We start from the raw sequence: 25,809 nt of genomic DNA, 5'->3' as shown, positions 1-25,809 counted from the left end.
TTGTTTTGACGTTGTTGTATTGAAAAGCTTGTTATGAAGTGTTTTGGCATTAATAAAAAAATAAAATAAAATAAATAAATAATAAAAAAGGCTACCTGAAGAGTAGCGTGTGTGAGCACAGGTGTGCGATTTAATCCTAAAACAAGTGGAAATAAAACGACGTTTTAATTAATAGCAGAAATAGTGAATTTTTAAAGTTAAAAATAAAATTACAAAGGATCTGAATATATAATAAAATATGTTTGACTTGAGTTTTATTTGCGTTCTTGGCTCTGTTTCGTCACAATATGGCGACGCGCTCAGGCTCGAGACTCGAAAACACTGAAAACACACAGGTACTGTACCTCAACCTGCTCACTTTTGAACATTTATTTTGAATATAACATAATATTTAACAAACCTAACGCCACGGAAGGCTTGTTATACACCAACGAAGGGAATCTGTCGCCGTAAAGGCGTGTTATTTTCGAAGGAAGTAGCTTTAGCCCGCTAACCAACTTACAAGAGCACTTTTAACTCTCGTTATCCAAAGATCAAGACTAATATACACATCGGGATCTACAACTGCGACGTGTTTTGTTTCCAGAGCTGACATAAAAGAGAAAGTAAGGATTTTGAGATAGATTCAAGAGAATACATGTGGTAAATACACTTGTGTGTGTGTTTGTGTGTTGAAGAGTGTGAATTGGATTTAGCGAGTTAGCCTAATGTTTACAGCTTTATCACTTTACAAAATGTTTTTGGGCTTACAGTTTTATCTGAGCTGTGATATGCTTCATAAACAGCCGTTTTAAACTTTAAACCAGGGAAACTGATCAATATTAGGCTCATTTGGGGGATTAATTGATCATATGATTAAACATAATAATTATTTTGCGATATATACGTCTGTCAGGAAACTAAGTACGCTTGGATACATATTTGAGTTATTCCATATTGATATGTTTGTAGAGTTAACTGTAATTGGTCAGTGCTGCTGCTGACGCATTTACTTTTGCACAGATTATTAGTTGACACGTGCTTTGAATAAATACCTCATTCGTTCATGTCTAACCTGTTTCGTCTCACTCATTTGCTTGTGTTGATTTTAATGCAACTCTGACTGTGGCTTTAAACTGTGTGAAATTCGTTCCTAGACAGCATTTTAAACGTGTATTGTGCCCTAAAAGGCTACCTAGGTAGGGAGCTCACGCGGATTTGAGACACAGCCACTGCAGCACGTGGTCAGGTCTGTCTTTCCCTGAGTTTTCTGTGTTTGCAGTAAATATCTAGAACTAGAGCAGGTGTCATTGTATTGTTTATGATGCATGCCACTTTAATGCAGGTTGAAAACTACACAGACTCGGCTTGGATAACTTTAACTTGTCTCCTTTGATGGTTTTTGTGTTTACATCGCCAGGGCATTGAAGTCATGGAGGAAATCATCGGGGTCTGTGGTCTAGAAGCCAGAGGACTTGTTGAAGGGAGCAGTTCACCTCCGGATGTTGAGACTGTGAGCTGTGAGGAGGAGAGAGGGGAGACGCCAGGAAGGGAGGACAGGACCCCTGACCCCCTCGATGGGGAGTCGGACCCTAATGCTGAGAAAACCAAAGGACAAAAAAGCATTTGGTTAGTGTTCGCCATTCAAGGAATGTTTTGGGTTCAATATAAGAAATAAATACAGCCCTGTATTCAAGAGATATATATAATATACAAAAAAAATGTTTATTCTGTCATAATTTACTCATGCTCAAGATGGTCCAAACCTGTATGAGTTTATTTTTTCCTTCGGCTGAACACAAAAGAAGATATTTTGGAAGAATGTGGGTAACCAAACAGTTTCTGGTCCCCACTGACTTCCATTGTATTTTCTTCGACACTATAGAAGTCATCAGGGACCAAAAACTGGTTTAGGAATCAAGTTTGAGGATGAGTAAATAACAACAGAATTAAAAAAAAATTGTTTGAACAATTGCTTTATCTTTGAGTGTTTTTTTTTAAGGTTGTGATTGGATGACTCTGTGTCTAAAACAAGATATTCTATGCATAATTCTTCTTTTGTTGTCATAGGCAAAGAGGTTTTGTTGCTGATGCAGGCGCTTCATACTTTAGCCACCCCAGAAGAAAAACTGGCTGCACTATGTAAGAAATATGCAGACCTGGTATGTATTTGAGGCTAGAGAAATTACATTGAAGAACAATTGATATTACACTTTATACTTAATGTCCTTGCAGAGAGAGTTTGCAATCCAAGCTTGTATGACTTATTTGAAGAATTTACTCCAAGCTTATCTTTTTTTTCATAGAAAGTATGAAATACTAATAGTCATGCACTGAAATGAATTAATCTGTTGCATCCATTTTAAGTTAACAATATAGGCAGATACTATATATCAGGAAAACTAAGTATGCTTAAATATTTGAATAATTTATGTCTAAAATTATTTGGTTACAAACTGCCTCGCGCTATATCAGTTGAAATAATTTGACACATTTCTCTTGTAGCATGATTTTTGCTCCGCTTTGCTGATGTTTAGCCATTGTGGCTTTGTCCATATTGTGTACATGAATCAGTTAAAACTGCAATTGGAGAAAGTTTCCAACTTTCGATTGGAGCTGCACGTCTAATCGTATTTCAATCGTGATCACAAATTCTGCTTCTCTTGATTTCTCGTGATATTTGCCCACTGGTCATTGAATTGTCATTTGGCATTTTCGTTATTTTGCATTAGTAACGAGCCTCCACAAACTTTTAATTGATGAAGTCGCCAGATTTTAAATTCCCCCATAAAATCGATACATTTTCTGCCCAGTTGTTTACTTAATCAACACATTCACTGTATATTATGGAAAAATATCATATATTGTCATAGCACTTGCGTATTGTTGCTCTTGTTGATTTTGATTGCTTCCATTGTCCTCATTTATAAGTCGCTTTGGAAAAAAGCGTCTGCTATATGTAAATGGAGAAAACGCAGATCTAAAAAACACATAAGTTAGGGTTTAGCGATTCTACTCAAATGGGTGTAATACAGCCAGTTTGTGTTCATTTGCACAGTTTTCTGTGACTAAATCTGCAAGCAAACTATGTGAGTTGAAATTCTTTTGATTCTTGCCTTATGTGAAAGTGCAGTAATTTTGATGAAATGTAAAAAAAAAAAAAAAAAAAGTGTGCATTACTAAATACTAATGTGTTATTCTTCCTGGGACAGCTGGAGGAGAGTCGCAGCATGCAAAAGCAGGTGAAAGTGTTGCAGAAGAAGCAGAACCAGGTGCTTAAAGAGAAGATCCACCTGCAGAGCGAGCACAGCAAGGCCGTCCTGGCACGCAGCAAACTGGAGAGTCTATGCAGGGAACTTCAGCGCCATAACAAGACCTTAAAGGTAAAGCCACAACCGAGATTTGATTTGAAGATTCATATTGGCCTTAGTTTAAGCAGATAACTGTTGTGATGGCAGGAGGAGAATTCTCAGAGGTCCAGGGAGTATGAAGAGCAGCGCAAGGAGGCGACGCTGCACTTCCAGATGACACTCAACGAGATTGAGGCTCAGATGGAGCAGCACAACGTGCACAACAGCAAGCTGCGGCAGGAGAACGTAGAGCTGGCTGAGAAACTCAAGAAGCTCATCGAGCAGTACGAGCTCCGGGAGGAGGTGAGCCAACATCTGGCCAATATGCAAACTGTTTCAGAGAATCGTGAGGTGCAGAGATTTAGTTGTTGTATACTCTGTAAACGTCAAGATATTTGTAGTCATGGTAGACGAAAATATTTCTGCTGTTTCATTACATCCTTTTACACTTTATTTGCTTAATTCTAAATGTGTTCAATGGGCATGCAGGGTATTTTTGCATGTGCAACCTCAAATGAAGCCATTATGACTGATCACATGACTATGTATGTAGCATTCATACACTACTGGTCCAAAGTTTGGAATAACTTGTATTCTTAATATAGTTTTTATTTTTTTCAACAAAGGTGCATTACACTGATCATAAGTTATTGTAAGGAAATTTTTAATGTTATTAAATGCTGTTCATAGAACTTTCTAGTCATCAATTAATTATTCCTTAAGGATCATGTTACAATGTTGACTGGAGTAATGGCTGCTGCAAATTCAACCTTGCCGTTGCATCAGAAAACATCAAAAAATGTAAAACTGAAAAAAAAAAAAAAAGTTTATATTTATAAAATTAAATAAAAATTATATATTTGTAATAACAGCAGCATAACACACAGAGAATTAGAAGTGAACAACACTGGAAGCAATTTTCCGATCAATTGCTCTTGTGAAGAATGCTGTGAACATGACATTTCTCTTTACCCAGCACATTGACAAGGTGTTCAAACACAAGGAACTGCAACAGCAGCTGGTGGACGCTAAACTCCAGAGGACGGCTGAGCTGATGCGAGAGGTGGACGAGAAACAGCACAGAGAAAGAGAGTTTGTGAGTATCCTTGCCATAATCCTAATGCCGTTTCTGAACCTGTTACTAGTCCTGAAGGATTGGCATCTGCAACCAAGCAGATCTGTAGTATGTGGATTAAGCATTCACATTTATCCCAATGGGGTGGAAGATGCTTGGTGTTGTGAGATCTTCTGAAGTATGAGATTTGAAATCTGCCATCTTTGCTCATTGCCTCTCAGTTCTGCAGCCAGATTGATTTGAACCAATCATCTGTGCTGTAAATGTCATGTGACTAATAATCACTCCTGGAGCTGCAGCAAAAAATGATGTCACCAAAAAATTCAGAGAGTTGATCTGTGTTCTCTGTTCAGCTCCTGAAGGACGCGACCGAGTCCAGACATAAATGTGAGCTGATGAAGGAGCAGGAGCATCAGTTAAAGCAGCAGCTGACTCTGTACATGGACAAGTTCGAGGAGTTTCAGACCACCCTCGCCAAGAGCAACGAGGTCTTCACCACTTTCAGACAGGAGATGGAGAAAGTGAGTGTGCAGGAAGTGTGTTCAGCAGAAGTCTCTCGTTTTCACCAGCCTGCATTTATTTGATCCAAAATACAGTAATATTATGCAGCATTATTACAATTTAAAATAACCGTTTTCCATTTTAATGCACTTTACATTTAGATTTAGTAGACACTTTTATCCAAGGCGACTTATAATGAAAACAATGGAAGCAATCGAAATCCCAAAAAAATGGAAGAGATGCGCATTTAGCAGATTCTTGAAGATAGCTGAGGACAAAATAGCATCATGATTATCTGTATGGATTTTATTGTTGTACTATGTCTGCATTTTCATCTTTATGTAATTCCAAATATACTGAAATGATCAATTCTGATTGGTTTAAAAACAAAGTCGAATGAATATGATCTTTTAGTTCTTCTTTTTTATTTTCTGACGCCAATCAGATGACGAAGAAGATCAAGAAGCTTGAGAAGGAGACCACGCTATGGAGGACCAAATGGGAGACCAACAACCAGACTCTGCTGCAGATGGCAGAAGAGGTGAGAGGAATGATTCAGATTTCTAAATTCAAGTAGAACTGTGAGGAATTTTTGTTCTAGAGCAATGTACATTTACATAATAAAAGTGAAGAAAGGCACAACAGTGTTTTTAGATACTAAAATAGTTTTATTAATATATTAATCAGTCTTTTATTTTTAGATTCTGTTTTCATTTTAATTTTTGTTCAAGCTTTAGTATTTTTGTTTGTTTTTTAATACATTATTTTAGTTTTAGTTTTAATAGATTAATTTAAACCATTAAAACTAGAAATCTATTATACAGCAAGCTGAAATAGGTTAATGTATTTTATTTAAAGTAACATCTTTTCCCCTACTGTAGCATGTATCATTAATCCTTAATAACGTTTGGTGAGTGTGTACAGTCAGCTCAGCTTTTGTTGAGGCATAGTTTAATATAAATGTGTCTTATAAATAAGAGATGGGTGAAGACATTGATATACAGAGGTGGCGGTTTGGATATGTGTTTTAATGTTTTTGAAAGATGTCTCTTCTGATCACCAATGCGGCATTTACTTGATCAAAAATACAGTAAGAACAGTGATCCTGTGAAATGCTTAGACTTGTTCTATTTTAATATATTTTAAAATGTAATTTATTCCTGTGATCATTCCTCCTTCTTCAGTGTCACATGATCCTTCAGAAATCATTCTGATATGCTGATATTGCCATTCAACAAACATTTAATATTATTATCATGTTGAAAATAGTTGTAAACTGTGATGCATTTTTTCAGAATTCAGCATTTATTTTAAAAGAAGTCTCATAATATTATAAATTCTTCGCTGTCGCCTTTGATCAATTTTATGCATCCTTGTGGAATAAAAGTATTGTTTTCTTTAAAAAAAAATCCTACTGACCTCAAACGTTGGAATATTTCAGTTTTCGAGTTGCTCTTCTTGTTTTTCTCTTAGAAAACAGTGCGAGACAAGAATTACACAGGCCTCCAAGGGAAACTGGAGCGTCTGGAGAAGCTTTGCAGGGCCCTCCAGAGAGAACGCAATGACCTGAACCTAAAACTCCAGGCCCTTCAGGTCCCAGTGAAAGATCCGGAGGAAGAAGGTACAGGGCCTCCTGACCCTCAGCCGCAGGGGCTAAACCCAGAGATGGAGAGAGATTCAGAGGGTTTGGTTCCTCAAACAGAGAATCTCGGGCTTCAGGCGGAGGAAGAGGGCACCATATCATCCACACAACTCACTGACGACTGATCCTGGCCTTCTGCTGGCTTTCCTTTTCTTTCTTTTTGTGGAGGTATATATTTTTGTCTAGAAATTATCATTAAAAAAACTTGAGGAAAAGGCAAGGACATTAGTGAAGATGCTAACTGCTCTATACGCTTTGTGGAAAGCACTTTTTACTCCCTGTTTTCTATCACATTCTATTTTCTTAGGAAATGTTCATGTGGTCCAAGACGGCCACCATGCAGATTTGTTTCGTACCTTGTTCTTTTCCTTCCCCCTATTCTCTGCTCAACTGTGCTGTGCTTGTACGCTTTTCGTGCGTCTTGATTAAAATGTAGCTCTTCGCTCTGACCTTTAGAATCTGAATAAAATATTTTGGATGCATATAATGTTAAATATTGCCATTTTATAGTCAGAAATCCATGCCAGCTCTGGATGACCAGATAACCTTGAGACTTGAGAAACAGGGCATTAATAACGGGATATACATAAACCCACTCGACTACTCATTGGCACTTTGGTCCATGACAAGTCACACTTCTGTTGCTTCGAATGAAATGGACTTTGAAGGAAGATATATGTCTTCTAAATAGGAGAGGGGTCAAGACACCTCACCGGCCTGCGAATGGTTTTCTAATAGAAATCTGATTAAGGGCTAGACGGCAGACGAATAGAGCGTCTTAACCAGCAGAAAAAAAAACATAATGCCTCTGATAAAATTCCACATGCATTTATATTTCATTAAAATTCACTTCTCAAGCCCTTTTATTTAAGAGACAGGGTAGTTGTTTTTGTTGAATCGGGGTTTCCAGGCCCCTCAACTGTTGGATTACATAACTGAACCTGATAAAACTGTAAAATCAGTCCCAAGTCAGTGCTTATTTTACCCAAATCATTGCAAAAATTAGATGAGATGACCTTCGTTTGATTTGCTTTATTGCCTTGATGCTTGAGCTATTGTTTCAAAAAAAATGTTTTTATGGTATTTCATCCCAAAATATCATAATTTACTCATTCTCATGTCGGTCCTGAACCTGTATGTCTTTCTTCTTCTGTGGAGCACAAAAGCAGATATCTCCTAGTTTTTGTCTGTGTGAAAGCTAGTGGGGTTCAAAACATTTGGCCCCTTTGACTTTCATAGTATGGAAAAATATTTTTTAAATCCCTATTATGTCATACAGGTTTGGAGCAACCTGAACCTGAGTAAATGACAGAATTATCATTTTTGAGGTGAACTATTACTTTAAATGTAAAAAATATATATTATTTTAATTTTTTTCTAGAGGTTGCTTTATTTTTGCTCTTTAACTGGACAAAAAACTGACAAAAACTTTTCAAAGGGGCCTTGACATATTCGATACTGGATATGCTGAATGTGATTTCTCATTCTTTTTTTCTTTTTTTGGGACTTTGTAATGAACAAGAATAAAATGTCTATAATTCAGTGCTAAATTGTTCTGAAGAGCTGCAAACATTCTTAATACTGCTAATGTGAAACTGTCAAGAACTGAACTGATGAATGTAGAAGCTGCCAAATCCATGTCTAAACAAACGGCCTCAAAGCCCTGAAGATCTGGTTGTTATCAGGCTGCGGGGACACAGGGTCTAGAAACGCTCGCCTCCTCAGGTCCATGAAAACATCTGGCTCTGTTCATGTCCTGATCTGAACCTCTGACTCTGGCCAGTACATTCCTCAATGCTGAATCCAACGAAACGCCTCCAAGGTTTTCATTTAATGCGCACTATGATTGTCTACTTTGATTAGCTTTACTAACATAGATCATGTTTTTTAATAAGTGCAGAAGGTCACGGTTTAGCTGTTCATTAGAAACATGGGCTGAATGTGTTTAAATGCGCCAAACAGAGTGGAAATCAGATCTTCACCAGCTTCAACTCTTTTTCTTTTAAATTTTGGATAACAATGTTGATGTTTATGACATCTTAGCACTTGATTTCTTCAGATTTCCTCAAAGTTTCACCTCGTTGTCATATTTTGTCTGAAAAAGTGTGTACTCGTTTTAATAAATACATCTGTAATTGGGGTCATGTTAATTCAAAATTTGTTGGTACTGTCATTTGTATCGCTACTGCTTTTTTTTTGGCAATGCCCTGGTTTGATTCTCAGGTTATGCAAGAAATCTACCTCCTTTAGTAAGTCGTACTGTGAAAGATGCTCAAGAGAGCTTTTCTTTCTCCCTTGGCTCAGACCATGACCCCTCTGAGATTGTACAACGCTCTTGTAGTCTGTCTTGCTTTACAATAAAAACATTTTGTAGAATTTTCCTTACTGTGCTGTTCCTTGTTTCACTGCATCTTCACATGTCCAGATACAAAAATACAATTTTTTTGGAGGGCCCGAAAAATTATGATTTTCACTGCATCTATTTCATAGAGACAATGTAGACAATCAGGAAAAACACATGTCAGCTGTGTGATGGATGATAGTGCTGGATTAACATTTTTATTTTTTATACTGATGTGGATTCATAAATCTCACAAATCTTTTAGTCTGAGATGTTTTCTGTTGATGTTTTAACTTCACTGGAAATTATTTTAATCGCAATAAGCTTTGCTTTTAATATGGAACAAATACTCAGCTTTCAATTTTATTAAGAAATACAAATCGCAGTAGTGTTTCAGTTCAAGCGGAAACTGTTTATTTGGTCCACTTTACTACTAGTTATAGCAAGAAATAAACATGAATGAGCATCAGAATGTATGTTGAAAGAAACTGAACAACTTACTGAAATGTATCGCGTCTCATGTAATTGCTCCATGAGTGTTTACCCGTATTAAGACGTCTATAAAACAGCTTGTAAACATCATGTGAGATCAAGTTTTTCATTACAGCCACCATTTAAATGTCCATATTTCAACACTAAATTGTCGTATCAATTCTGTTATTATAAAAGCTGCCTTATGTGTAGTTTAAATTTGAACTGTTTTTATTTTAGTGTTGACTATGAGATAAATTGGATTACTTAATACCATTTTATTTTTAAGTGCATTTAGACTTTTTGGTTTCCAATTTTAATTTTCAGTGCATCACTAATAAGAAGTACTATTTAATGAACTTTTAAAACTTTATACACTGAACAAAATTATAAATGCAACGCTTGTTTTTGCCCCCCATTTTCATGAGCTGAACTTAAAGATCGAAGACTTTCTATGTTCACAAAAGGCCTATTTCTCTCAATTATTGCTCACAAATCTGTCTAAATCTGTGTTAGTGAGCACTTCTCCTTTGCCGAGATAATCCATCAACCTCACAGGAGAGGTATATCAAGATGCTGATTAGACAGGTGTGCCTTAACTGCTGCATCAATCGCTTTGCATAACCAAAGAATTTCTGCATAAACTGTCAGAAACCGTCTCAGGGAAGCTCATCTACATGCTGGTCATCCTCATCGGGGTCTCAACCTGTCTGCAATTCATCGTAGTGACCAACTTGAGTGGGCAAATGCTCACAATTCGATGGCGCCTGGCACTTTGGATAGGCGTTTTATTCACAGATGAATCCCGGTTTTCACTGTACAGGGCAGATAGCAGACATGCAGTTGTCTGGGTGAGCAGTTTGCTGATGTCAACATTGTGGATCAACTGGCTCATGGTGGTGGTGGGGTTATGGTTGGGGCAGTCATATGTTATGGACACCAACCACAGGTGCATTTTATTGATGGTATTTTGAATGCAGAGATACCGTAATGAGATCCTGAGGCCCATTGTTGTGCCATTCCTCCACGACCATCATCAGCATGATAATGCATGGCCACATGTTGCAAGGATCTGTACACAATTACTGGAAGCTGAAAACATCCCAGCTCTTGCATGGTCAGCATACTCACCAGATGTCACCCACTGAGCATGTTTGGGACTCTCTGGATCGGAGTATACGACAGCGTGTTCCGGCTCTTGCCTATATCCAGCAACTTCGCACAGCCACTGAATGTGGACAGGCCACAGGCCACAATCAACAACCTGATCAACTCTATGCGAGACGGAGATATGTCGCACTGCATGAGGCAAATGGTGGTCACACCAGATAGTGACTGGTTTTCAAACCCCACAATACAGTAAACAGCATATTTTAGAGTTGCCTTTTACTGTGGCCAGACTAAGGCACACCTGTGCAATAATCATGCGGTCTAATCAGTATCTTGATATACCACACCTGTGAGGTGGATGGATTATCTTGGCAAAGGAGAAGTGCTCACTAACACAGATTTAGGAACAGTATTTAAGAGAAACAGGCCTTTTGTGTACATAGAAAAAGCCATATATTTTTCATATCAGCTCATGAAAAATGGGGGCAAAAACAAAATTGTTGAGTTTATAATTTTGTTCAGTGTATAAGAGAAAGAGAAAAAAAATCTAACAGTTGAGCTGTACTTTATTTTCATAAGTGAAGTACAGGGAGTTATCAACAATTTAGGAATACAAAATCATTTTAAAAGTTATTACAAAAGATTTATTGAAAACTGACACCAGGTTTATGCACAAAAACTAAAACTGTGATAAGCCACACCAGGCCGTAACTTCTCAGAAGTGACTGAACAAGTGGTGCAGTCTTTCGCCAAACTTCTAAGGGGTAAACTTTTTAGAAAAGTGTCTACAGAAGGACCCTGTGATGGCTAAAGTATCTGGTATGTATGGAGTAGGAACTACGATTATGGAATTTACTGAATAATACTGCAAAGCAAAAGCTGAAGAGTAGGAATTCATGAAAGTGTTGTAGATCTTTAATGAGATCAATTACGACGCCTGCCCTTCCAGCTCTGATGCAGGGGTGTCCGGCTCTTCATCATTGTAGATGTTCTCAGCCTAGAAAAGAGACATTTAGTCTGAGATTATGACAAAGTCCTAATATCAGAGTTGATCAAAAACTACAAATCAAAAACTACTTTATTAGTGACTTTCATTACCAAAGGAAGGTAAATCTTTATGTTTTCGCTGAACTTACCATCTGCCATACTTGCATAATGTTGTCCTCTGACACGGAACAGATTACCCAAGGGTCATTTGGGTTCCAGGAGAAATCAGAGATCTTAGCTGTGTGCCCACCATGAATGAACTACCGAAACATCAAAATTGTCCATACATTAGATGTCAGTAAAAATAGGGTTAGAATAGGGTAAAATAAGTCAGAAATATCAGTAGGGATGTTAAGCACTGGAACTTTGGTACTAACTTTCAACTTTGCTATTCATCAAAGGATTCTTTGTAAAAATATACTACAAATGTACAAAATTTTAGGCAGCAAAACATTTTTCAACATACATTGATAAAAAAAATATATATATTTCTTGAGCAGCAAATCAGCATATTAGAGTAATTTCTGAAGGATCATGTGACACTGAAGACTGGAGAAATGTTAAAATTCAACTTTGCATCACATGAATTAATTGCATTTTAAAATATTACAACAGAACAGTTCTTTTAAATTGAAACAATACTTCAAATAATCACTCTTTTCAATTTTTTTTTAATCTAATAAATGCAGCCTTGGTAAGCAAGTCTAAAAGTCATTTTTCATACAAAGAAAAATCAATTCATATTCACATACATATATACATATATACATATATATATATATATATATATATATATATATATATATATATATATATATATATATATATATATATATATATATATATATATATAAATAAATATAAATTGTCATACTAATATTCAACATTTTACATGAAATATTGTAAACTTAGCATGTCTTTGCTTTGGTATTGAAATAGTCATCAAGAGTAGCTGTATCTGTACGATTGTTTTCAGCAAGTCCTTCTTTACTCACCAGCAGCTCAGGTGGCCCGTCCTCTGCGTCCTCCGCAGACTGCTCTTCTCCGATTTTACTAGAGGACATACATGTAACAATTCAGTCAATATATGTTTAAGGCATCAGTGCATCTAAATAGTTAGATGTTCACATTAACATCAGGAATGAAAATCAGCAGAATAAAGAAAGTAATGAAGTTATACCTTAGATCCCAAACATTGAGGCGTCTGTCTGTGCCACTGGAAGCCAGGATGGTCTCGTTATGTGGAGACCACTGGACCTGTCAAGTGCATCAAACGTTATAACTGCAATAATCTGTTTACATTTTTCTTGGATTTAATATTGTTACACTGTCACAGAATCTTAAGTGCTATTCTTCGAGTGTTACCTGGAAGATTTCATCCTTGTGTGACTCAAAAGAGTGAAGCTTCAGCTTCAGGTTACGCAGATCCCACAATGCAACAGTCTAAAGCAAAAAACACACACATCAAACCAGTGAGCATCAAATTCAGGCTTTAAGGGGTTCTCTTCTGCATGGGGAAGGATCTCCAAATCAAAACGTCTCACAGATGTGTGTGCATGTGTGATTATGCAGATCACAGACCTTGTCTGCCGAGCCAGTGGCCAGGATGAACTCGCTGTAGGAGTTGAAGGACAGGCAGTTGACTTCAGCTGTGTGGGCATCCACGGCATGACTAGGCTTTGAGGTGTTATTAGATCGTGTGTCCCAGCTGTTGTAGACAGACATTTCATTGTGTAATCCATCTCAACATAAAAAAAAGTCCTATAGACCATATGTGCTTCTCTCAGCTTATTAATCATGATTGTCTATGATAATGTGGCACCCATGCCACACGGCCTGTCCACGTTATGCAAAATGTTCTAATGAGCTGAATCCACTTCAAATAAGTATGCTGAATTTAGATACATGTTTAAACATTAGTTTGCCATATTTCATAGATTCCTGCAGAGCTTACTCACATCATGAGTTTCTGGTCATCAGCCACAGAGCCGAACAGCGATTCATGTAGAAGGTGCCAGGACACGTCCTCCACAACAGCTGTGTGCCCTGTGAAGATGGTCTTGGCATCTACTATCTTCCCCTCCTTTGGGACAGCACTGATGTCCCATAGACAGATCGTCTAAAGTAGGGATGTAATGTTACGAACATTTCTTTTATTTTTTGTTTGCATGAATACTAAAACAGTAACATTTGACCAGATTTTAAAATGACAACAATCTAATAGCATGTTTGAAATCTTCAAATAAAGCTTTGAAAAAAACTTCATAAAAGGTAGACCTCACATTTCAGCCTTCAAATAAAAAATTATAATCGATTAATCAATTATTGTATGTATCTTATCTGCTCCATAAACAACTCTAGATTACTTATCCAAATTGTTTAAATGTGTAGAATCCAACTAAGCTTGGTTTTTCCATCAACCGGTTAAAATTTATAGCAGGGCATGCAAATTGAGTCTGTTGGTCAGATAAAAACTGCACACAGGCTGAATGTAAATGTAACCTTTTATATCGACTCTGACACTAGGTGGCGCTTCTAGAACAGCAGATTTACAGCTGTTCCCCATAACCTCCATGGACAAAGCAGCATTGCAATCAAGAACACTATTAGGTATTACATTGAGCAAAGATGAAAAATAAAAATGCCATCAAATTTCCTAAAGACAATCAGAACCTTCAGATGTAGATTCATATACTGTATTTTCCGGACTATAAGTCACACTTTTTTTTCATAGTTTGGCTTGTCCTGCGACTTATCAAAATTAATTTGACATGAACCAAGAGAAACATTACCGTCTACAGCCGCGAGAGGGCGTTCTATGCTGCCAGAGATGCTGCTCTGTGCTTCTGTAGTCTACACTGAGCAGCATATAGCGCCCCCTCGCGGCTGTAGATGGTAATGTTTTCTCTTGGTTTTTGGTTCTAAATAAATGCAACTTATAGTCCAGTGCGACTTATATATGTTTTTTTCCTCGTCATGACGTATTTTTGGACTGTTGCAACTTATACTCAGGTGCGACTTATAGTCCAAAAAATACGGTAATTAATTCTATATTCATTTGTATAATTCCCTTAGCAGTCTTTTATTTTTTGTTCCTGAAAACTGTGCTTTATGCTGGACAGTATATTTATCTATTCTCAGTAATTCAAATTGCGGTAATCGAATACGGTTATAACGATAATTAAAATATGAAACAGTCATACTAACCATAGGGAATCTTATGATTTATCGTCAAACCAGTTATCGTTACATCCCTAATCTAAAGTTGAACAACGAATGATCTTACAACAAACAAGTTTCAAGTACAAAGGTTTATGATTGCAAACTAAAAAAAAATTTTTTTTTAAGTTAAATAATAAAACGCATATTGTATTTCAGCTAGTTAACAAGGCAACATTTATTTTTTTCAATTAGTTTATCTTTTAGTATAATAACTAAAATGATAATAAAAAATACATATCTAAAACTACTAAAAATGACAATACCGTTAATTAAATTATAAAATCGAATCATAAAATCTAATAAAAAAAAAAAAATTATAATAGAATATCAGAGATTATTAAATGACACTGCTTTGAATAGAGATCACTCACATGGTCGTCCGATGCACTAAGCAAGTTTCCACTCAGGTTGGCGTTCCAGGACAAACCGTACCCCTCCTTCTGATGCCCCCGCAGTCTCAGGTCTGGACTACACTCTCCACTGGGGTCTGCAAATGGACAAATTACCATTATTATTCAAAGCAAGCATCTTCATACATGATTAAAGATTGAGCTGCAACAAATCTGATTGTCAATTAATTGCATCAGTATGCAGTGTATGGAAACCAACCGCCATTCATGGCAGTTTTAAATGCATTACTTTGGACAAAACGCATCTGAAAAATACCAGAGGCCTGAGACCGAGCTTCTGTGTTGAATCTCCATTGAGCTTCAGACTTCGCTTTTGTCTTATGTACTACTTTGAACAGGCTTTAGAATTTAATATCTATATTTAAACCCTTTTACGCAATTTATGGCATAGTCCACATACCATTCACTATATTTGTTTTCATAACCCTCAATTGGGACATTTTTGAAGGACAATATTGTGCAGTAGTTGTAAATAAATTTAATAAAATAGAGATTAAATCACTGTACTTGGTTTAAATAAAATTAATCGGATATAATCAGATTAATTCATTTGTAAAATAATTGTTACATAATTTACATGGATTCTTTGGATAAACAAACTAAAAAAAACACTGGGTTTCATTTACTAAGAGTGTGTATGCATGAATTTTGGCCTAAAATCTCAGAATGTATTCAAGAACAAATCATTTTTCACCAATAACTTTTCTCCAAAAAATAATAAAAAATAAAAATAAGTGTCATCCTAAGAGTCATGTTAACCCTCGTGCGCTCCTCATTTGGGAGTCCCACTCATGGTCTTCACAGTCAAAAGTGACCGGACACCTGAAATATAACAAGTTAGGTAGGTACCATTCCGATGAAGCTGTGATTTTTTTAATTCGAAACCTAAACTTCTCCAGTCAGAAATTATCAAAGACTGCAGAAGGGTTAAATATACTTATCATCTTAAATATATTTCACCTTATACCATCATAAAAGCTGTGTTATAGTGCGCACTAAGTGGTTACTCTGTATACATGCACAGATACGCGCATGTACAGTTGCCTAATAAGAGGGCTGTATAAAAGGTGTTTAATGAGTTTGAACTGGTTTTGAGGATGGCAAACTTGCCATTGCTCAAGGATCTTGCATCTTTCAGACTAGAACGCATCTTTAGAGTGTGTTGGAGAGCTGTAAAGGAAAGGTTGTGCAGAAAGCCTGTATAAGGAGATGGTTTGGGCTTGCTTTATGCAAATGAATAAACTTGCGCACTTGGTCATTCAAATTCACTAACATTAGAACAAGGTTGAGAACCTTTTTATGTGGCCATTTCTTCTGTGCGTAGAAGTACAAAATAATCGGTACAATTTATCAGTGACTGAGACCCACAGACCTGGCTTGGATGGGTGTTTGGTGTAGTCAAACACCAGCACGTCCGAAGTGGGGGTCTTGGTGGCGATGATGCAGGGGTTTTGCGGCATGTATCTGGCTCGGTTCACTTCTCCTTCATGGTTGATCTTAATTTCAATCTCGATCTTTCCACTCACCGACCCAAACCCTCCAAATTCTGAGAAAAATACAAGCATTAATGATGTCCAACATCTGGTCTCTGTAATGGGTCAAGTTTATGAAATCATCAGTTTGTATCATTAAAATAAATACAAACAAACAAAAAATAACACTTGATACATCTGGTTAATCTTTAAAAACACAAAGCCATTTTTCATGAAACCTGATTGGATGCATGTTACTTTCAATCTTTCAGATTAAAAAAAAAATATATTACTTTGTATTTTCAAAGCTTAGGAATGACACGATGGCGAATCAATTGTGTTTTTTTTTTCCTTTTTCATTTAACATCCATCTAAATATATGCATAAGCATGATCCAGTCCACATGCATGAGGTTATCGAAAATGAAACATATTCGAGAAGCGATTTCCTCTCATTCATCAAGTGAATCTGGGTTTACCCCCAACGTCCTGATCATACCTGCTGAAGAAACAAACACATAAAATAAATTTTTGTATACTGGCTTCAACGTGAACAACATACTAAATTATCCGTTCAGTTCTTACCTCCTTTCTCACTGTCGTAGTGGGACGCGTCAAACTGAGCATCATCATTAGGGATCTGAACACTGGCGATAACCAAGTGGTTCTGCTCATCTGAAGTGTGTGTGCCCAACACCAGCCGATGAACCACGTAGTCCTTTCCCTCAGGCCTGCACAATGATATACAATAATTTTGAAGAGTCCCAGTCATGTGTTTCCAAAGATGGAAAGGCTAGTTATTGGATTACCTGTTCACATCAGGAAGCCACTGCACCGTCAAACTCGGCCACTCAAGTGCATGTGTCATGACTAGATCATACAGGAATGGTGTATTTTTCTTCCAAATCTTGTATTCCTCATTTATAACTCTCTCCTCCACTGCATCGTCGTACACTAAGAAGAGAAAACAGATGGATAAATCCGTGGCAAATGCGTCCAGATGAAAACATTGAGTGATTTAATACTCATTGAGTAGTAAAAAAAAAAAAAAGATTGTATTCTCATATAAATTAGCAGGAACTTGAGTGTAACACGATTAAGTTCCTCAACTAGTAACGTTAGTTACATCGCAACATATGAATGATGGACGGAAGTCAAGAACGACAAAATTTCATTTTGAAAAAAAAATCCAGTAATCCAGTCAGTAGAATAATTTAATAACGCCAGTAACGCCAGATGAACCTTATTGAACCGTGAGTATTTGGTAAATACGGGCTTAGACTGTGACACTCATTCATTCTCATGACAATATGTGGGTCAAATTCATTAGCACATCAGGCTAAAGCTAACAAACTCTACCAAAACAAAAAAAAAATACTGCACGAAATTCACTACGCAAAAACCTTACCTTCTTTGTCTGCCATTTTTGGCGTGATTTCCCGCAAGGTAGCCACTTAATAAACTATGTGGTTTACAGCCAAAAAGCAGAATAAACAGCTTTGCGGGGTTCTACGCTCGCGACTCTTGTAACACAAGCTCCGAGCGCGCTCGAGCATTGAGCATGCGCATCGAGTGCGACGGTAAAGGTGACGTCACCTTCGTGCGCGCCTTATATGATTGGTGTGAAATGTGTTGCCATTATTCGGAGTTTTCACGTTATTGTCAACCGTCGCAATGTGTAAATAATGTTTTAATATGACGGACAATAACTGTTGCTCGTTTCAGACGAACCACCAGAGCCGCAGGACTCGCACAGTCGGTTGGATGAGTGTGAAACTGCTTCTGTTATGCTCAGGTGTTGTATATTTGTGTTATTTTGTAGCTGTGTAGAAATCAGTAAGCAAACATTAAAAAAAAAAAACTTTGCTATTTATAAATAACTCTTTATTTAATAATTTTTTTTTTAACGACGAGCTATTCTTAAATGAGAAATTGCTAGAAAAGAAGCAGGTAACTTATAATAACTTGTAATTTGATTAGTTACTCTGTATTTACACAATTTATTTAATGTTATAATTTCCTTGCATACATACATATCTTATGTATATCTGTATATATATATATATATATATATAGAGAGAGAGAGAGAGAGAGAGAGAGAGATAGCTAAATATGTAAAAGTGTATCTAAATATTTAGAAAACATAATAGACTTAGATAAAACATTTAGATTTACCTTTAATACTTTATTGTAATATAGTCATAGTAACAAATACAAAAAATATTAAATTAAGTTATTAAAAATATTTAAGTCCAAAGTGTCCAAGTGTCCAAAAACAGTTCTGTCAAATGGAAGAGTCACAGGATGGAAAGCCAAAGCCCAGAAATCTCTGACCGAATGAATGCACATCACCACAAACACTCTAAAAAGAGCAAGAAGAAAAAGGGCAAAAAGAAACACAAAAGAAAGATGAATAAATTTATAAATAAAAAGAGCTGTGTCCAGCTGTGGCGTCCAGCACAGGTTCACCAGCAGATGGAGTAGAGACCACAGATTTGGAGGGCTGTCCATTGTGAGGAAATCCATTGTGCACTTACAGATGCTACTAAATCTGATGGCATCACACAGTCTGGATAGATTATACATAAACTGTTTCTGATGTCTTAAAGCTGCTGTTTTAAATGCCTAGTTTTCCTTATTTTAGTTTTCCTAGTTTACTGATGAAAACTTTTCCTGTATATTTGTAATTAAATCTAATCTTTTCTGAAAGTGTTGGTGATAGAAATGACATTTTGTTTGTTTTCAGTGAGAGATTCCATGACATAACGTGGGTAAGCAGATCTTAGGGATCATTTTATTTAAGGTTGTGACAACAAAAGTAAGCAGTAGAAATATCTTAAGCAGATGAAATGATTGGAGAGGTCTTGCATTAATCACCAGAGAGAATATATTGTGTATATATAATTTTATTCATTTTTCCCTCATTAATAGTTTTATGTACTTACATTTTTAAAAAAAAAAAATGCTGGCAAATATTCCTTAAAAAATAATGTTGTAATAATAGTAGTAGTAATATATATTTCTGTTACAGTTTCTACTTGTTAATAATATGTAAATAATGTTTTGCAGCATAATATTCACACACTAGTTATAATTTAAGTATACTGACCCTCTATTGATTTATTAATTAAAAATTCTGTGGCATTCCACATTGTACAGCAAATTCCGTTATGACTGGATTCAGTGATTCCCTCTGCGTTTTCCGCATTGCAGAAATCATAGAGCCCTGTTAAAAACTCACCCTCAAGTTGTTCCAAATATGTATGAGTTTTTTTTTTCTTCTGTTATACATAGAAGATATATTGAAGAATGTTGGTGACCAGTTGTTGGTCCCTTCTGACTTTCATAGTATGTAAAAAAACACTGTTAAAGTCAGTAGGGACCAGAAACTTTGGTTACCACCCTTTTCCAAAATATCTTCTTTTATGCTCAACACAAAAAAGAAATTCATACAGGTTTGGAACAACCTTTCATTTTTGGGTGAACTATCCCTTTAAGATACATTTGATGATGAGTATACGCATCAAGTATTTTTACTAGTAAAAGATCATTAAAGAATTGCACAACATGCTGCAATATCTGACTTTATTCTTTTGTTTTGATGAAGCTTCAAAAGACATCTTCAAAAGTAAGTCAGAAAATCAAAGTCCAATATGACAGCATACGAAGATGATTTAAAGGAAAAAGGCATGAGGGTGATGGAAAAGATTCTTTGGCATTGGAAATGAAACCGTTGGCTGTTTAATGGTATATGCCTGAATCAATTAAGTGTTTACAGGAACAAATCATTACAGTGTTTCTGGTCAAGACTTAACTAATACTGACCTTTACTTGTGCCATAATACAATCTATGAATTTATGCACAAAAATGTTGAATGTTGAGTTACAATATCTATCTCCCCCTTGTCTTGAACAGTGACAACCCACTGACTCGGATCTACTGAGAGTTGCATAAGATACTGGCAACAGTGTGAGCTGGAAATTAGTGTTTTAAGGCAGCTGAAGGTGAGAGGTAATGCTTAATATCTACAGATAAGATGTTGTGTGGGGATGTTGACTCTAAACTTCGCTACACATGTACCGATCCATACCTGAATCCAAACAGCCGAACACTATAGGAAATTTGCATAACTAGTAAGATAGTGTGGCATGAACATTTCAACATGCTTGATTCCCTCAGATATTTGGCAGCAGAAATACAAGTGTCAATATTTAACTGTTTATGCAGTAAGTACTGATCACTACTTTTGCCTGCAAGCTAACCTAAATACAAATGTAGAGTAAATGAAAAAAAAAGGAAGATGTGTGTTAGTGTTTGGGTAGGATGAGTTCTCATCATTTATGTCAGTCCAATCTCCTCCAGAACACTACGTGGTGTCTCTGCTTCCTGAAAGAGAAAATTCATTCAACAACTTAGAAAAGGCTCAATTGTCACTCTATATATTACAAAAACAAGCAATGTGTATGTTCTTCACCTCTTGCAGCATGTCAGCCTGCTCTATGGCCTTCAGAACGTTCTTCTTCGATGTCTCCTGGGCTTCACCGCCCAGTATGAACTCATCCAGAATGTAATAGGCTTTCTCAAAGTTGAAGATAATGTCCAGTTCACACACCTGGTGTACAAAACACACACAGAGTTGCACAATGAGTTATTGCTGGTAAATAGAGCAACAAATCTGGTCATCGGTTTAATATGATAATGCAAAATAATGGTTAATCACGACTATTTCAAAAAAATTATTTAGAAAAAAATTATATTATGAATCTAAACTTAATCATGATTATTTTGGTCAAAACTATAATCATGACTATTAATAACAGTTACTGTCATTCATTTTGTATATATAGCACAGATAATTAGATGCTTAATAGATCGAGAGAATAAGAGATTTAAATTATGATTCATCATGCAGCACTACTTTATGGTGAATTTTTTGTTTTTGTATGAGGGATCAATATGAGGACGAGTAATTGGAGAGAGATGCAATTTTTCTTGAGGTTAAAAAGCAAATGCTGACAAAAACACTGAATATTTTGACACTCACACTGCCAAAATATTTGTCCAGCAGCTCCACATATCTGTGGATGATCTCGAGGGTTATCAGCTCATTCTCCTGGTCCTCCACAGCACAGCAAAAGTACAGGCTGGCATATCTGAAATGCAAAACAAGCTCAGCACATAAATTCAAACAGTACAAAGAAAGTGAAATGCTTTTGTCTGTTCCTCTCTGTTTGGCCGCAGTGTAAAGCTACCCAGTACAAACCATTAAAAACAATATAATTTTGTCCTGAGCAATCATTCTCATCTACCGTGATGAAAATATATAACGCAATATGACTGTGATTAATGTAGCACTGGGCAATATACTAAACCAAAAGTTGAGAACTAACAGTAAAAACTTACATTAGTATCAAATAAAAAAATAAAAAAACCTCAACCATACTTAAATACAACATGACAGGTTCATTTATTTATTTTTAATATTTCATTTTAAACCAAGGTTGTTAATGGTATATGCATATAACTACTTATAACTGCTATTATGCGCACACACACACACACACACACACACACACAAATATATATATATTGTATTTTTCGTACTATAAGTCGCACCTAAGTATAAGTCGCATCAGTCCAAAAATGCGTCATGAAGAGGAAAAAAACATATAAGTTGCATTTATTTAGAACCAAGAGAAAAAATTACCGTCTACAGCCGCGAGAGGGCGCTCTATGTCTTCAGTGTAGACTACAGTAGCACTGAGCAGCATAGAGCGCCCCCTCGCGGCTGTAGATAATGTTCTCTATTGGATTATTCCAATTCATGTCAAATTAATTTTGATAAATAAATCGCACCTGACTATAAGTCGCAGGACCAGCCAAAGTGTGACTTTTAGTCTGAAAAATACGATATATATATTTGCATCATGCTTCATTGGATTGTGATGTGTTTTTGTTGTTGTTGTTGTTTCTCACTGAAGCTGTTAAATACAGTTTTGTCTGATTTTCATATATATATTTTTTTTTGCTTCAAATCCAAAAGTTACATTTTAGTTATCAGGCTAATTAAATATTTATCATTCTTGTCATTTTAATTGTTGAATACCATAGAGAAGGTCAAGAGCTCTACTGTGGGATGGACCATGTTTACCATTTTAAGAGGGTGATGCAAACAATAAAGGTTTAGCTACTAGGCTACTACTTTTCTTACTAGGTTAGTCAGATCACAGTTTATCAGACATATTTATCACAAAAATAGGTTTTTGTTTCAATAATGCTTTTTTTTTAAGTCAGGGAACACCCAAGTCAATCATGTTCATGGAAAGTATCCAATACAGTGGCGCTATAGTTCCTTCCATGCAGTCCACACCATTCAGCATGGTTTTCTAACCTTTTGTAAACTATTTTCAGATCCCTCCATTCCAGGAAGCTGCACATCTTGGGTTTGCGTGCCAGCACTATCTGAATGACCTCCCGGGAGATCTTCTTCTTCTGTGTGTCTGACAGAGCCACGTACCATTTCTGAAGCCGCAGCTTTCCCTGTCTGCTGAAGAGCAGCATAAACTGCATCTGAAAAAAGAGCGAGAAACAGAGACTCATCCGTGTTTGTGCATCATCATATGTGTCTAGTCAAGTCAAACCAAAATAGTGCTCAGCAATTCCAATCATACAGCCTGGAAACGTTCGTCATGTAGGCAATTTAAAAGCTGTAAATTGATATGTTTCATAACCAAAGAGAAGCGTTTTGTCTTTTTGGATGAACTGCTTATGTTTTTTACAACAAAGCGGAAGGATCGTGTTCGCAAGAAGCCTGCGGCCGTGTAAATGAAAAACATATGAACCATCCACGAGTATTTGCTCCAGCAAGTCTACATAACCCTTTAGAGTCCATAAATGCGTAAAATTAAAAGTCGCTTTTACCTTAAAGTTTATATTAGAAGCTCTTCGGTGAGCATGGGCTTTGCGTCTGATAGCAGTAAACGCAGATGTGAAGAATCCCGTTACATGGACGCATCGCCCTTTTGCTAAATTCCCGGATTCCTGGAATACTGTCCTCTCATTGGCTCCGATTCTCATCGATGACACTCTCTATTGGTCCAGAGCCGAACAGGATGGGTGAAGCTCCTAGACGACAAAAAAATAAATAAATATATTAGTGCTGTCAAACGATTCATTGCATCCTAAATAAAAGTTACATTATATATGTGTGTGTTCTGTATATATACAAATACACATACAGTAGCCTATATATTTTGAAAATATTTACATATATTTATATTCATATGATTTGTGTATGTATGACATGTACAACAAAAACATACAAGTCGCATTTATTTAGAACCAAGAGAAAACATTACCAGCGCCCTCTCGCGGCTGTAGACGGTAATGTTCTCTCTTGGTTTATTTCTCTCGATTCATGTCAAATTAATTTTGATAAATAAGTCGCACCTGACTATAAGTCGAAGGACCAGCCAAACTATGAAAAAAGTGTGACTTATAGTCCGGAAAATACGGTATATATATTTGCATCATGCTTCATTGGATTGTGATGTGTTTTTTGTTGTTGTTGTTTTTTTCTCTTGGAAGCTGTTAAATACAGTTTTGTCTGATTTTCAATTTATTTTTTTGCTTCAAATCCAAAAGTTAAAATTGAGTTATTAGGCTAATTAAATATTTATCATTCTTGTCATTTTAAAAAGATTTTTATGTTTTCAAAGAAGTCTCATGTGCTTACCAAGACTGCGTTTATTTGATAAAAAAAATACAGTAGGCCTAAAATTGTGTCATTTTTTTGCAATGTAAATTTTTTCCCCCTATATGAATATGTTCTAAGTAACATATAGGTATGTTTTGAAGATGGTATGCTGGTTTATGCTGATCCTTTGCTGGTTTATGCTGGCTCTTTGCTGGCATGGTCCTTTGCTGGTTTATGCTGGCTCTTTGCTGGTTTATGCTGGCTCTTTGCTGGTTTATGCTGGCTCTTTGCTGGTTAACGCTGGCTCTTTGCTGGTTAATGCTGGTCCATTGCTGGTTTATGCTGGCTCTTTGATGGTTTATGCTGGTCCTTTGCTGGTTTATGCTGGCTCTTTGATGGTTAATGATGGTCCTTTGCTGGTTTATGCTTGTCCTTTGCTGGTCCTTTGCTGGTTTATGCTGGCTCTTTGATGGTTTATGCTGGTTCTTTGATGGTCATTTGTTGGTTTATGCTGGCTCTTTGATGGTTAATGATGGTCCTTTGCTGGTTTATGATGGTCCTTTGCTGGTTTAAGATGGTTCTTTGCCGGTTTATGCAGTTTTTGCTAGTTTATGCTGGTTTATGCAGGTCTTTTGCTGGTTCATGCTGGTTCTTTGCTGGTTTATGCTGGCTCTTTGCTGGTTTATGCTTGTCCTTTGCTGGTCCTTTGCTGGTTTATGCTGGCTCTTTGATGGTTTATGCTGGTTCTTTGATGGTCATTTGCTGGTTTATGCTGGCTCTTTGCTGGTTTATGCTGGTATTACAAAGTATTAGTTAGCATTTTAGAAACTCTTCTAAACATACTTGCATGGCATGCAATATTAGAAATATCATTCTCAGATTTTAAACAGAACATGGTCAAACATGTGGGTACATTCGATTTCTGAGCATTGGGTTCATTGGCTTCACTGGTTATCTAAAATAATCACAAATTATTTGTTATGTATGAAACTCTGGCTAAAAGTGTTTATCAGTGGAAAAAGAGCCCAATAAATATTTGATTATTTCTATTTAAGTTTATTATGGTTTCACTTACATATTGGTTGTTATTGAACAGAGAATAAAAATGAGGAAATAACGCGTATAATACACCTAAAAATGTCCAGTTTGATAGACCTATGACTGTTTCATTTCATACAGATGTTTGACAGTTTATTATTTAAATTAAAACTTAATCATTCCGGCGCCCAAGAAGTCAACAATAACCAACTTTAATTACTTTAACCCTGTAGCACTCTGACATATCATCATGAAGTGCTTTGAGAGCTTGTCATGACTAACATCAATGCCCATACCCATACCAGACCCCTTACAGTCTACTTAGACACAACTCTCCACTGCAGATACATATCACAAGTCGTCCTCAGGCACACTTTATAACGTGATCTTTATTTGTCACAGATGCTAAGATATATGACCATGCTCCCTCTAACATCCGGGACCACAACCATCAACTTAAAGCACTAATTAGATGACTGACCCTAATACCACAACTATTAGTGAATGAATGACTA

General features: G+C 36.4%; 3 protein-coding genes across 4 annotated transcripts; 1 reads left to right on the top strand and 2 right to left on the bottom strand.

Moving 5' to 3' along the window:
* Nucleotides 1-237: 237 nt before the first annotated feature.
* LOC113110779 (gamma-taxilin-like) lies at nucleotides 238-8,928 on the top strand. The gene is given in 10 exon segments (XM_026274959.1): nucleotides 238-335; nucleotides 1,400-1,581; nucleotides 1,583-1,608; nucleotides 2,050-2,141; nucleotides 3,192-3,362; nucleotides 3,438-3,632; nucleotides 4,306-4,425; nucleotides 4,758-4,925; nucleotides 5,351-5,446; nucleotides 6,379-8,928. Coding segments are annotated over 10 exon segments (1,392 nt in total). The 5' UTR covers nucleotides 238-287; the 3' UTR covers nucleotides 6,673-8,928.
* Nucleotides 8,929-11,017: 2,089 nt separating this feature from the next.
* Nucleotides 11,018-18,122, bottom strand: LOC113110780 (histone-binding protein RBBP7-like). Of its 2 annotated transcripts, none has more exons than XM_026274960.1 (12): nucleotides 17,968-18,122; nucleotides 17,369-17,513; nucleotides 17,145-17,290; nucleotides 16,461-16,637; nucleotides 15,050-15,165; nucleotides 13,415-13,575; nucleotides 13,038-13,164; nucleotides 12,822-12,899; nucleotides 12,637-12,713; nucleotides 12,452-12,509; nucleotides 11,606-11,716; nucleotides 11,018-11,466 (listed from the first exon to the last, which is right to left on the bottom strand). In XM_026274960.1, exons 1-12 carry the CDS (start codon nucleotides 17,981-17,983, stop codon nucleotides 11,398-11,400), a joined length of 1,281 nt encoding a protein of 426 aa, XP_026130745.1. In that variant the 5' UTR covers nucleotides 17,984-18,122; the 3' UTR covers nucleotides 11,018-11,397. The 2 variants fall into 2 exon arrangements, with proteins under 2 accessions (XP_026130745.1, XP_026130746.1); XM_026274961.1 differs by having other exon boundaries at nucleotides 16,461-16,634.
* A 2,005-nt stretch (nucleotides 18,123-20,127) lies between these two features.
* Nucleotides 20,128-23,652, bottom strand: LOC113110778 (AP-1 complex subunit sigma-2-like). The gene is made up of 5 exons (XM_026274957.1): nucleotides 23,482-23,652; nucleotides 22,952-23,130; nucleotides 21,605-21,713; nucleotides 21,035-21,172; nucleotides 20,128-20,946 (listed from the first exon to the last, which is right to left on the bottom strand). The coding sequence occupies exons 1-5, from the start codon at nucleotides 23,635-23,637 to the stop codon at nucleotides 20,899-20,901; spliced, it is 630 nt and encodes a 209-aa protein (XP_026130742.1). The 5' UTR covers nucleotides 23,638-23,652; the 3' UTR covers nucleotides 20,128-20,898.
* Between the last annotated feature and the right edge of the window lie 2,157 nt (nucleotides 23,653-25,809).

This window comes from Carassius auratus, chromosome 11 (assembly GCF_003368295.1).
Source record: "Carassius auratus strain Wakin chromosome 11, ASM336829v1, whole genome shotgun sequence".
In the NCBI taxonomy this organism is placed as follows: Eukaryota; Metazoa; Chordata; class Actinopteri; order Cypriniformes; family Cyprinidae; genus Carassius; species Carassius auratus.
The sequence above is the reverse complement of the archived record's forward strand: the minus strand, read 5'-3'. Positions and strand labels throughout refer to the sequence as shown.